We start from the raw sequence: 13,212 nt of genomic DNA, 5'->3' as shown, positions 1-13,212 counted from the left end.
AGTTGAAATTCATAAACAGAACTCATAGAACTAAAAAGCTTCTGTACAGCGAATGAAATAATCAGTTAATAGATGAAGAAACCCACAGGTGGGAGAGAAGCTTTGCCAGCTATACATCTGACAGAGGATTAACATCCAAAATATGTAGATAACCCCAAAAGCAGTCAGGGGCTGGAGGGATAACTAAGCAACTAAGAGTCCTTGATATTGAGGGGGCTTTAAGTAGGGAGGGAGAAGAGAGAGCAAGCCAGAGAGGGAGAGGGAAGGATAGATAACACTAAAGAGGTGTGAAAAGCCATAGGGAATTATATTTACTTAAGATTTACATGCACATGCACACACGCGTGCACACACACACACACACACACACACACACACACACACACACACATAGGGGGAGGGAGAAACTGACTTAGGGTGGCAGCTTTCTTTTCATCCATAGGCTGTCCCATTCTAGTGCCAGCCATGGGAAACTTCATTTTGGGTTTTGATCAGAGGAGCCCAAGAGACCCTCAGAACAATATAGGTTATTGACATTGCTCTTGGTTGCCTCTAAGGTTGCAAATAAGACCCTATTGCTGAAGGAACCACACTTTAGATATAGGACTTGGAGGAATTAAAGTGGAGTTGACCTGGAAGCCTCCTTCCTAAGGATTATCTCTCATAGTACCAGAAGGAGGTATGCAAGCTGCCAAGGCAGAAAAGCAATCAAAGAAAGACCTATGAACCATAATGACCAGATGTCTTTAAAGGTGTTGTAGTGGCAAGTATATCTTGGGGGGTAACCAAAAGCCATCTAATTGGATCTAAAGCTTTCTCAAATGGAGAGAATTTGGGCCTAATACTGTAAACCTGGCTCACTACTCTTGGCTGGTGATGCTGTCCACTCTAGAGGAGAGCCTACTACTGCCATTTCCCTAAAGCAGTATAATTTCTAACTGCATTCCAAATGCCTATCCTTCCTTATGCACACAGCTTTGTGTGGTAAGGAATTTTCCCTTTGCAGCAGATGGAAACCATTACAGAAAGTCACAACTGGTCAAAATGCAGAGGACAATTGCCTAGTGGGTACCCAGCCCCAATTCATGCATAACTCTGTACATCATAGAAGGAGGAGTGGAAAGATTGTAAGAGCCAGAGGACCAGGACATCTGCTGGGAATGTCTTCTGTATATGGGAAGCTACACCCACGGAGTCTCAAGAATATGGTTGCTTGAACAAAAACTGAGAAAAAGAATAACATCAGTTGACATGCCAATTCCAATGGGAGAAATCTCACAAGGTCCCTCTTCCTTGAAAAACTACAGGCAATTAATGGCTGCTGAGTTAGGGAGAATCAGGGTCTCTGATAGGTTATCCAATTCCAAGTTGTCAGTCCTAATCATGTACTAGCAAAACCAAAGGGACTCAACATGTTTATTTATAAATTCATTGTGTGTGTGTGTGTGTGTGTGTGTGTGTGTGTGTGTGTGTGTATGTAACAGTATGAGTTAAAGAATAGGAGGCCATAAACTTGAGAGGGAGTTGGGAGGGGACATTATAGGTGTTAGTGGGAGGAAAGGTAGGAATGGACATGATATAAATGTAGTGCTCATGAAATACTCAAAAAACTAAAATTATAAAAAGGAAACAATGCAAACACAGTTAACATATATTTAGTAATTATTACATGAGTATATAGCCTTTGTAGATAATGCTTATTTCACACATATGTTGATAAAAGATTAACTGCGAAACTGCTCTTCTTTTGTTGTGTGAGTAGATCATTGCTTTAGGGCATAAAATATTCATGATACCACAAAATGGTGGGTGATTCCTCCTGGCCACTCAGGACTGAGAAGGTTGCTATGTGGTAGATGTAAGTCAGTTCAAGTCTGGAAACACTCTCATAAAACATAAGGGCACAGCATCATTTCTTAGCTGATGCTGGTATTGACAGAAATTTTAACTTTGTTTAAATTTAAATTAAGAAATCTGATATTGTAAATGCTAGTTTGACTGGAGTATTTGTTGTCTCTTTAAGTTTATTCAAATTAGAGTGGAAAAGTTTTTTTTTCTATAGTTAGCTGGGAAATAAAGGTCACCTTCTGCAAGATGCATGTTAAATTGCAATCACTTTTGGAATCAGGAAAAATTCATTGTAGAAGGAATAAGTATGGTGTAGATCCTGAACTTTATAATGTGAGACTTGTGTTAGGCTTGGCTCATACATTTTCATTACTGAGTTCATATGAACCTATAAGAGATGGCAACCTGAATTGTAGAGAAGTTAATATTTAATTATCTACTAGTCCCAGGTAACAAGTTAGATAATTTCCATATTTAATTTCAAATAATTCTTATAATACCCACTAAAGAGGGAGGTCATTTTCTTCATAGTACAGGCCAACTATGAATGAAAATATGAATAATTTTAACAACAACAGTTGTGAAGACTCTTTATAACATAGTACCAAGTAAAAACAGTCAGATCCAGTATCATGAATCTACTCTACCCTGATTTTGTAAATATAATTAAAATATACTGGATAAACAACTGAATGTAAGTTTCACAGAATAATGGCCATGAATGGCAGTAGCAGGTGTTTTTTCTTACTTATATATTGTAACAATTCTCCTATGATCAATGGGAATTTTAATAGCTGTAAGAAGAAATCTGTTCCCTTAAATAGTTTTCATGTATAAATCAGCTCTTAGCCTAACGTAATTACACTTTTTAGATATTTCTTTACTTTTGATGAACCAATAATAGTATTCATGAATTTGAACATTTAGCAAATAGATATTAAATAATACTTTTAGTCATTTGGTGATTCAAATGAATGGAGTGATTGGCATCTAGATGTATTATGACATGATTTTTTTTTTTTGCTAGGATCCAATTCCAACTGATAAAAAGACTTGAGTTATTTCACAGAGTAAATTCATATTTTTTCTCTGGGGCCAGGCCTCAGGCATGCTAGGCAAGAATTCTACCACTGAGCTGCTGTTCCCAACCTCAAGGTGTGAATTATTAATGATGACCTCACAAGCTAGTCCTTGCTTGGAAAATCTCATTTTGACTTGAGGATTCTTTGACAGTTTCCAGAGCACTGAATTTAAATTCTGCACTATACATCAGAACATACTAACCTATATTTTTCCCTTGGTTGTCTCATCATAAAAGTCCAGGCAGCTGTGAATTATGCAACTAAGGAGTGCATTTAATACAACTTACCTCTTTCAACATCTTCAACATTTCCAGCAAATTTAATGCCGATACAGAAATAAAAGCGAGTAATGTTAAGCTGTCTGGTCACATTATAGAAATAACCCAAGAACCATAGCTTAATCATTTGATAATAACGTATACAGAATTATCCCCATTATCTTTTGTGGAGAGAAAGGGGTAAGTTTGGCTCCATGACAGAAGCATTTCATTCATGTGATGCTTCATGTAATCATACAAATGGTGAATGTTAATCAAGTGTCAATGAAAATGTCCATGTAAAATGTCAAGCCACAGAGCAGGGAATATTCTAAACTTAAAAGATGACAATGCTTGTGACATTGGAATACACGATATCGATATCTGCCACCATTGTGTATTCTGTAACTGGGGAGAAATCAAGAGCCTCAGCCCCATTGTTTCCTGTGAAAGGAGATAAACGTCTGTGTAATGATGTAGAATAATGACTGAAGGCACACACTCTTTAACATAATGTCTAGCTTTCAATCTTTTTGTAATGTTATTCTTCTCTTTAATAGGATGATTTGTGGTCACATCCTCTAATTTTTCTTAGCTCTATTTTCAAATATCACTCATCCAAAATGCTTAGACCCACAAGTGTTTTAGATTGTATATGGTTTCGTATTTTAAAAGCAATAACTACTACACAAATTAAGAGTGGAAAGGATTCCGGAAACCCAGGGCCTCCTGACTTTCTGGAACCCAGAGGTCTTGTGAGGCCTAATCACAACATCTAACCCTCAGGACAGGAAGCTCTTTAATGTAGAGTTTGTCCCATGTCTGGTCTTTTTATCTCTAACATTCTGAACAAAAGCTATTCAGCTGCTGAGAGCATGAACCAATGCAGAAGCAGAGCCATAAAGAGACTTTCCATGGAGCTGGGACTCAAATGCCTGTGGGACATACACATTCCATTAAATTGGGTCTTCTTCAGGCAGTACCCAAGTGTCTTAGTGCCATAAATTCTGTCTGTTCTCTCATACTACCCTAAGGTGTCGTCAGGTAAATGAGAGGGGTGCATTGATATTCTTAGAATTTTCTGTAAGAACTAATGCTTCAGTGGTACTTAGGATCTATTCATAAGCAAGAACAGAGATCTTTTAGTTTTCTGAAGAAAGGAACTATTATAATTCCTCAAGTATATAGAGGAGAAATTAATAAAGTTCCATGTTGAGGAGTCCTACTTAAAAGACCTTCCACCGAGAAGTAACCTTATATAACAGCAATGCTGGTAGATGGCATAGACACTAAGTCTTCACAGAATTCTAATTTCTACCTGTGTATGTATTTTAAACGCAGGATTTCAGTTTGCTGACTGACAAGGAAGGAAGAAATTGCTTACAAAGTAGCTTTGACTCTATATCCAATAACTCATAACTGTGAAGTTGTTGTCAGATATGGTTGATTATAACTGGTTTTAATTTTTCTAAAAATAAGAAAAAAATCTCATCGGTTATTCACTACTAAGATAACAATACAGCAGCTTTCTTACCTGAGGGAATTACTATGAGCTTCGTCCCTTTTGAAAATACTTTGATCCATGATGACCTATCACACTGCTCAGGGCTTCTACAAAAACACGAATCCTTTCTTGACCTTCAGTACGATGAGCCATTTAGGAATTCTGTCTTAGAAAGTTGACCCGAATTTCTTTGGAAAGTTTTGTGTCATCCAATAGTTTGTGAGTTTCCTTGTAAACTGACTTCACAAACTTCTCTTTTCTGAGGTAGCAGTTACTGGAAAGTATCAACAGACGATGGGAAGGATCAAAGCAGAAAGAGGGCTGGGCCCTGCCACAAACCAACTTCCCTAAGTTACCAGGAAACACATTCTGAGAATTAAGTCTCTTTTTAAAATTCCCAGATGTTTATTCTTGTTGAATCTGCTAAGATAATTTATCAAATATGCCTCTATTCTGAGAAATACCAAAGCCACTCATGCAATAATTTGGGGGTTTCTTAGGGAGAAAGCTCTCTATCAACGACAATGGAAATACAGCAACCAAGGAAAGTTTAAGGATGGTGAACCAAGCCCTCCATGTTCAAGAAAGCCACATGACCTCTTGCCAACGTGATTTATTATCAGAGTGGTGGCAACTGGGATATGGCTTTTTGGATGACTTCCTATTCTCCCTTGTATGAGAAAATTCTATCTTCCATGAAATTATAAATCCCTTATTTATACTAGAAAGTGGAAACTAAAATCCAGTGCTCTGAAATTCTGAAAAAAAAAAAGCCCCCTGAAGGCATTTCTGTGATCTCCTGACATTCACCTTAGGAGGAGAGGACTGGCCAGAAACACCCTGGAGCATAGGTGAAGCACCTACCTGGCCTGGCTGACTGCCTTGTCCTCCCCACATCTCACTGTCCAGGCCTAAGTTATATGAGCAGACATGAACTCTATTTTTGAAAATGGAGGACTGATGGTGATCAGAACAACTGCCTATGGTGATATTTTATTTGTACTGAAATGTGATTTTATTTGTGTGTTAATAAATAAAGTTGCCTGGGGGTCAGAGCTAATAGTAAGCCTTATCAGAAGCTGGGTGGTGGTGGTGCACGCCTTTAATCCCAGCTCTTGGGAGGACGCCTTTAATCCCAGCTCTTGGGAGGCAGAGCTAAGTGGATCTCTGTGTGTTCAAGGATACAGCCAGCATGGAGACACACACCTTTAATCTCAATACCAACCATAGAAGACCTGGAGGTCTGTACAGACAGGCAGTGACTAGGAGGTCATGTGGTTGGGTTTAAAAGCAATGAGAAGGCAGAACAGAAACACTATAAAAAGACAGACACACAGGAAGTAGGTCTCTTTCGGAGAGGTAGGACAACAGTGACAGTGAAGGGTAAGGTTTTTAGCTCTTAGCTATTGCTCTGACCTCTTGGCTTTCATCTCTGTATTGGCTCTGTGTTTCTTTTTTAATAAAATGGTTAGTTATATCTACAATTGCCCATCAAAAGCCCACCCACAGCCACCAACCCAAATGAGAGGACAGGACTGTAGAAGAAAATTATGTCCTGAATGTGGTTTTAAATGTAAATGTTTAAAGATTTAGTTTTATGTATATATTTTGCCTGCATATATGTTATGTATAGCACGTGAATGCTAAGTGCCAACAGAAACCGGAAGAGGGCAGGAGTCCCCTGGAACTGCAGTTTCAGGCACTTGTGAGCCTTTGTGTGGGTGCTGGGAGACAAACTTGGGACCTCTGCTAGAACAGAAAGTACTGCTGCTAAGTCATCTCTCCAGGCCCCAATTGGCATTTTGGAAGAAAATAATAGTTTATGCATTGAGTTCACATCAGTTTATCATCCAGAAATGTTGATGTCTTTTAATGACTTCTGGCTTCTGGTCCTTAACTAGTTGGAGACTTCTATGAGAAAAACAAGTAGGCTGTATGTATGTATATACATATATGCAATTCTTCATTCAGACTCTCCAGGTGATTCTGACTTGTGCCAAGTTGAGAATTAAAGCTAATCAAAACATTTGCTAAAAGAAGCTTGGCTCAGCTCTGATCATAAGAGAGGTAGGAAGAGGCACTGAGACTGAAATACAAGTGCAGCCACCTTTGTATGTCTCTCATTTGTAAAGTTATTTCGTGCTTAAATTTGAGAAAGTTATAGAGCTAGAGAGAAGGAGGAGGGAATGAAGATAGGAGAGAGGTAGGGATGGAGAGAGAGAGAGAGGTAGAAAGGAGATGTTGGGGGTGATTGAAATGATACCAAAGTAGATGTTAGATAATAGAAACATATAGGTAAATGGTAAATGATAGATATATAGATTATGAACAGTAGATATATATATGGATGGATGGATAGATAGATAGATAGATAGATAGATAGATAGATAGATAGATAGATAGATAGATAGATGATAGATAGGTAAATGACTGATGATAGGTAGGTGGTAGATAATAGATGACAAATAAATATATAGACATTGGATACTGGATAGATAGCTAAATGACAGTTAAGAGATAGATAGAAGTTAAATAGTCCCTGAGGTCTACATTTGACATTTCTCTTGGGCAAAACTTTCCTACTAACATTGATGCTCACACTACACTTCACCTGGAATATTTGGTGATAGACTGCAGGGAGAATTTAATTCTGTCCAAACTTTAGGCTTATGACCACCCAGTCAAAGAAACTTGCTTCAGACTTTGTTTTGCTATTAAGTTTTTCCATTAAATGGCCAACTTAAAGATGACATAATATGTTTTTGTACCATTTTAAAATGCATCAAAAACAAACCTGCGCATTTTTTAAAGATTTATTTATTTATTATGTATACAGAGGAGGGTGCCAGATCTCATTACAGATGGTTGTGAGCCACCATGTAGTTGCTGGGAATTGAACACAGGACCTCTGGAAGAGCAGTTGGTGCTCTTAACCTTTGAGCCATCTCTCCAGCCCCAAACCTGCACATTTTAGTCAGCTCTATATATTTAGTTTTCTAAAAAATTACGTACAGTAATATGTGCTAATAACTCAGGACATCAGTCTAATGTTTCAATTGTTGAATGATAGATTAGTACAGACATTACAAAAAACTTTATGTGTATAATTTGATGAGACCTTTCAATAGTTCATTAAGGTTAATATTAATGTCCTCCATTGCAAATTAGGAAAATTAGTCAAAGATGTATAATTTAACCAAAGCCACACAGACAATGCCAGGGAATGTGCATGTAACAAAGATTCATTTACTAAGCATTGAGAAATAGAGAAAGATAAAATTAAATTGAACATACCTTAGCCAACTCCTGCCATCCCAAACTCCACCATCATGTACAGAACCCTCCAGAATACCTGCCCATTCCTCAGGTAGGAGACCACACCACCCACCTCTGGTAGCCCAACCCCCACTGCCACAGGACACTGCTGCTGTGGGATGTCTTCTGTGTGCTGTGATTGGATAATAAATAAAGCAGTTTTGGCCTATGGCAAGAAAGCTTACAGCCAGGTGGGAAATCCAAGCCGAGAGACAGGAAAAAGAAAGGCAGAGGAGGGAAGACTCTAGCTGTCACAGGAGAAGCAAGATACCAGCAGACTGGTAATGCCACAACCACATGGCAACTTATAGATTAATAGAAATGGGTTAAGTTATAAGAGCTAGCTAGCAAGACGTCTGCCATCGGCCATACAATTGGTAATTAATATCAAGCCACTGAATGATTATTTCATAAATGGCTGAGGGACCATGGAGCCAGAAGGGACCTGAGAAAACCTCCGGCTACACACTGCCTCCTCCCCAGGTCCTAAGGACAACATCTCTGACAACCATGGCACCCCGTTACTTCTATGCCAACTCAAGCAGAACACCAACTGGTGAGATCAGAGGTAGTGCACCTCCCCACGGTGCTGGGGTCAGGACAGCTTCCTCACTCATGAATCAGAATGGAGTGCGCCATTCCTGAACCTCAAGCAGCATCCAGCTGAAGAAAACCAGCTAAACCAAGGGAACAGCAAGCATTGATCCAAACACCTACTCAGTGAAGGCAGGCCAGAAACTCACACCAAAAACTGAACCAGCAAATTACCTCCAAGGGTTCAAGCTCAATCTTAAAATAGGAGTGGCATGAAAAGCCAAGACTGCCTCTCCTCCAAAATTACCATTCAGTCCTCAGTGAGAGCAATTTAGACAAAACCCCAGAAAAATGATTTTAAATTCATAAATATGTATCTGAGAATTCAAAGAGAACATGAAGTAACTCCCAGATGGACTCAAAGAGGATAAGATTAAACTCATAAGCAGGCCATGGTGTTTAATCTCAGCACTCGGGAGGCAGAGGCAGGTAGATCTCTGTGAGTTCAAAGCCAGACTGGTCTACAAAGCAAGTTCCAAGAGCTACATAGAGAACAATCAAAGAAAGAAAGAAGAGAGAGAGAGAGAGAGAGAGAGAGAGAGAGAGAGAGAGAGAGAGAGAGAGAGAAAGGAACTCCTGGAAGAATTCTAAGAGAATAGAAACAAACAGTCAGATTAAATAATGAAAACAACTAAGAATCTGAAAACAGAATTGAACAAAGTGAGAGAATTAGGGAAAGAAAATTCAAGCAGAAATAATGCTGGAAGTGAAAAATTCAATAAGCCAAATTAAAAAGCTAAATGGAAAGTCTCAGCAATATCATGATCATGTGGAGAACAGAATATCAGGGCTTGAAGGCAAGGTAGAAGAAGTGAATCATTAAGTCAAAGAAAACAATAAATCTTTTAAAAAAATACTAAATCTTAGCCATACGAACCCAACATGTGAGGCCTTCGGGACATGCAGAAAAGAACAAGCCTAGATATAATATATATAGAAGATGGAGGAGAATTCCAGGCCAGAGATGCAGAAATGTCTTAAATAAAATCATAGAAGAAAATTTACTAAAACTATGGAGAAGCCCACATTATAAATGCCTCTATTATTAATACTGATTACATCAGTGATATCAAAAAACTTTCCTCTGCTTTGCACTCTCCAGCCCTGCCCCTCCACTCCTCTGAACTGGTGTCTCACTATGTTGCTGCCCCGCAGTGCCATGCTCTTCTTGCTTGGCCTTCTAAATATCATGACTAGCACAGCACCTACCGAAGTATACTTTTTGAAATCAGGATTTTCCCCAGTAATTCTTTGAAATATCTTTGTAAAACATAGCTCTCACTTCAGTGGGAATAAGAGACAAATGATTTCAGAGGGTAATATAAATGATCATTGCTCAGGAACATGGATTGAGAGTATCACAAATGCTGTGTTCCAATATGTAACAGTTTAATGAAGTTATTGTGGTAATGGGAAAAAAAGAAAGTCATAAATCAAGGCACTTTTCAAATACTTTGGTGAAAATATTAGGTAGGTGGGTCATTATCAACGACTATGGGGGTCCAGCCCCTCGATAGTCCCCTCTGAGGCAGGGTCCGGGAAGAATCTACAACCAGCTGGTAATTAATATTCGATGAAAAGAAATGAATCTATGTGCACGAAACTCCTTAGTCCATATATTTTATTATTCTGTGTCAATTCTCTCTCTACAAGCTTCTAGTCTACTCTCATTTTTAGTTCCTTTCTTGCCTGATTTCTCTCTATATCTATCTACTGCTCTCTCTAAGTTCTATCTTAATTCTCTCATTTTAATTCTGCCTCATCTAGGCCCTTTTTATCTTATTCTTACCCAGCTAGTACTTCACCATCTGACTCTTCCTCATCTTCCATCTCATCCACATGTTAAATCAACCTGTCTACTTCAAAGATGTGTTGACCTCAGAATGGAAACCAGGATATGTGCTACATTGGGGAAGGGGTTTTGCTTTTGTTTCTGCAGGAGAAGAAAAGCTACAGATATCATCAAAATTAATAAAAATTCTGTTTGAACAAGAGAAACCCCTTGGTGAGGAGAAGTGATAGCTCATCTACTGATGTAACAATTCTACAAGTTGTAAGGAAAACTCACCAAACAAAGGTCGGGGCAAGGTTCTGTTTTTCATGTTTACAGGAGATAACGCAGGAGTTAAAATCCATGGATACCAATAATGAATCTATTTATTAAGGGGTTATATGGGGTATCAACTCACTGATAAGGGATATGGCAATTTCAGTTGCAAAGTCCCTGGAAGGCTGAGAACAGGTTCCACTGTGTTTCATGCTGCCTGAATCAGTCTCCACCACCCAAGAACTCAATAGAGAGAAGAAGGGGCCTGTGTACATGCTCCTCAGGTCTTAAGCTAGCTAAGAGGCTGTGGCCTAGGGGCTGGTACCCCAAGGCCATAGGTGGAACAAATACCTACTTTGGTTTTGTTTTGTTTTTTATTTTGCTCTGTGACCTACTGCATTTCTTGTTGCTCTTGCCCTTTTTTCATTATTTTCTTAGCAAATCACTTAAGTACAGGAACAGAGCTTTCTTTGACTCAGCCATGAATCCAAGGGTGTAGACCAAGCTTTGTCACATTGAGCCATCTCCCAAGAATTGTACTTTGGCCTCTAATATCCCCCAGTGAGCTGATTATTTACTTAGAGGTGTAATGGCCAGTAACTTTCTTTGGTATAAACTATAAATTGTAATTAATGACAGGTCTCCCAATCTCTGAAAATCTCCAGTGCTTGTGAAGGAACTAGGAAACTATATCAGGAAATATCCCTGTGGGGTACACATCTCTCGTCACATTTTGACCTCTCCTGACTTATTCTAAGCCATTTATTTACTGCAAACCTTTGTGCAGTGAATTAACAAAAGATAAGGTCAGGTTGCAAGCTCTCCATCCTATATTTGAATATCTCTCAGACACCCTACCTGAGTAGGAAATAGTGTGGGGCCATCCTGCCTTCAGACTATAGTCCACAGGACCTCACTGGGGAAATAGAACCCGAGATGTGGCCTGGCAGCTCCAAGAGCTCTGTGGTGGGGAAAGGCTCAGTGGCCCCTCAGCTGAGCAGCAAGTAGCTGTGCCTGCTGAGAAGGATGTGGGTTGGCACAGATGGGAGATGGTTCTTATGCAGGCTGTTCTAGAAGCTTTAATGTTGTGCTCAACCCAGAGTGCACAGTAGTAGATGGCTTCATCTTCTTTCTTCAAGGAATTTATGATCAAGGTTGCAGTAGAAGTTCGCAAGTCTTTCTTTGCTTCAATTTTCTTGCTGATCCCTTCTAAAGGGCGATGAGTATTATCATTCCTGACATATATTAGATACTCAAATGGCTGATTTGTCTTCTGCCGGTACCAATGTATATCTACTTTGTCAAAGCCTTCAAGAGAAACTTTACAGGATATTTGGGCACTCTGGCTTACTGCTCTGGTGACCGATATTTCGATTGGCTCCAACTGCCCAAGCCCAACTGCAAGAGAAAATTCTCATGAACAACAACAATAACAGAAAGACATTTGAAGAAATGGAAATGAGGCTGACTTCGTTGCCTCTTGCACATGGAAATGTCTACTTACAAGCCCAGAGGCAGGAGAAAGTGAATCCACTGAGGAGCAGCATCTTGACTGTCAGGCTGCTTCACAAGGAGGCAGGATGTAGTCTGTGAGTGGGTGTCTCAGGTCACAAGCAGGAAGGTGGGACTGTCCTAGTGTCTCAGAGAAATGCAGGGTCCACGGATCCCCCAGGGTTGGTCATGATCTGCTCCAGTTCTGAGCAGTTTTGGGGTTTCCTGCCCCACAGCAGCAGGTCATATATATATGTGGGTTAAAGGTCTAAGAAACATCCTTTGTCTGTATGTCTTCATCTGGTACAGAGTAGGGAGAGTCACCAGCCAATCCTTCACGCTACTGTAGTTATGTTGCCTGGAGACCAGAAAGAGACATTTGCTATATTCTGTCTATGTTTCTGTGATTTGCTACTGATTCAAGACTCAGATACAAGGGCTGACCATGATGTTCTGCACTGGGAGAAAACAAAACAAAAACGTCGGACGCTGTATTTGTTTGTCAGACACTGTGCACAAGTACATAGACATTTTGTGTTTTCTTCTATTAACTCCAAAGTCACCCAGTAGATTGTGACTTGGATAATTACATTTCATTTCTAATATAGAAACTTGGAAGAAAAAAACTGGATTAAAATTGTCAACAGATATCAAGCAAGTCAATCTATGCAAAGTGCCATCTCCTCTTAGTGGTGCATGGAATCAAATATATTAGGTAGAGACACAGCCATGATTAATACTCAATGATAGCCTTAAGGCTAATGTTAGTGTTTCAGAGCCACTGGAGATTTCTCAGGCATTTGACAAGCTTTATTCCATTTATCCCTATCCACAGCTCCATGAAGTGGGTGCTGTACTCCTCTCCATTTGACAATGGAGATGGTGGCAAAGAGAAGTGAAATCACACATTCAATAAAACAGAACTTTTAAGTATAATGATTTAGAGAAAAAAATCTGTTAACGAATATCTGAGTAAGATGAAAAAAGTCACGAAGACACCTGATGTTTACATTTTCTTCAATTTTTCCTCCACATATTTGTGGATAGAAACAGGATTGCACCCCATCAGAGACA

The 13,212-nt window shown here is 39.3% G+C and overlaps 1 protein-coding gene across 1 annotated transcript in view; it reads right to left on the bottom strand.

Moving 5' to 3' along the window:
- LOC102925618 (T-cell receptor gamma chain C region 5/10-13) overlaps positions 1–12,440 on the bottom strand; it is a 28,966-nt gene extending 16,526 nt beyond the window's left edge. Inside the window, exons 1-3 of the mRNA XM_016007345.3 lie at positions 12,152–12,440; positions 11,739–12,045; positions 4,722–4,777 (exon numbers count right to left, since the gene is read on the bottom strand). Of these exons, the coding sequence (XP_015862831.1) occupies positions 4,722–4,777; positions 11,739–12,045; positions 12,152–12,194 (406 nt within the window). The 5' untranslated portion in view covers positions 12,195–12,440. The remainder of the gene's footprint in view (positions 1–4,721; positions 4,778–11,738; positions 12,046–12,151) is intronic.
- Positions 12,441–13,212: the final 772 nt, after the last annotated feature.

Source organism: Peromyscus maniculatus, chromosome 5, assembly GCF_049852395.1.
Source record: "Peromyscus maniculatus bairdii isolate BWxNUB_F1_BW_parent chromosome 5, HU_Pman_BW_mat_3.1, whole genome shotgun sequence".
NCBI classification, from domain to species: Eukaryota; Metazoa; Chordata; class Mammalia; order Rodentia; family Cricetidae; genus Peromyscus; species Peromyscus maniculatus.
This window is presented reverse-complemented; position numbering and strand designations above follow the sequence as displayed.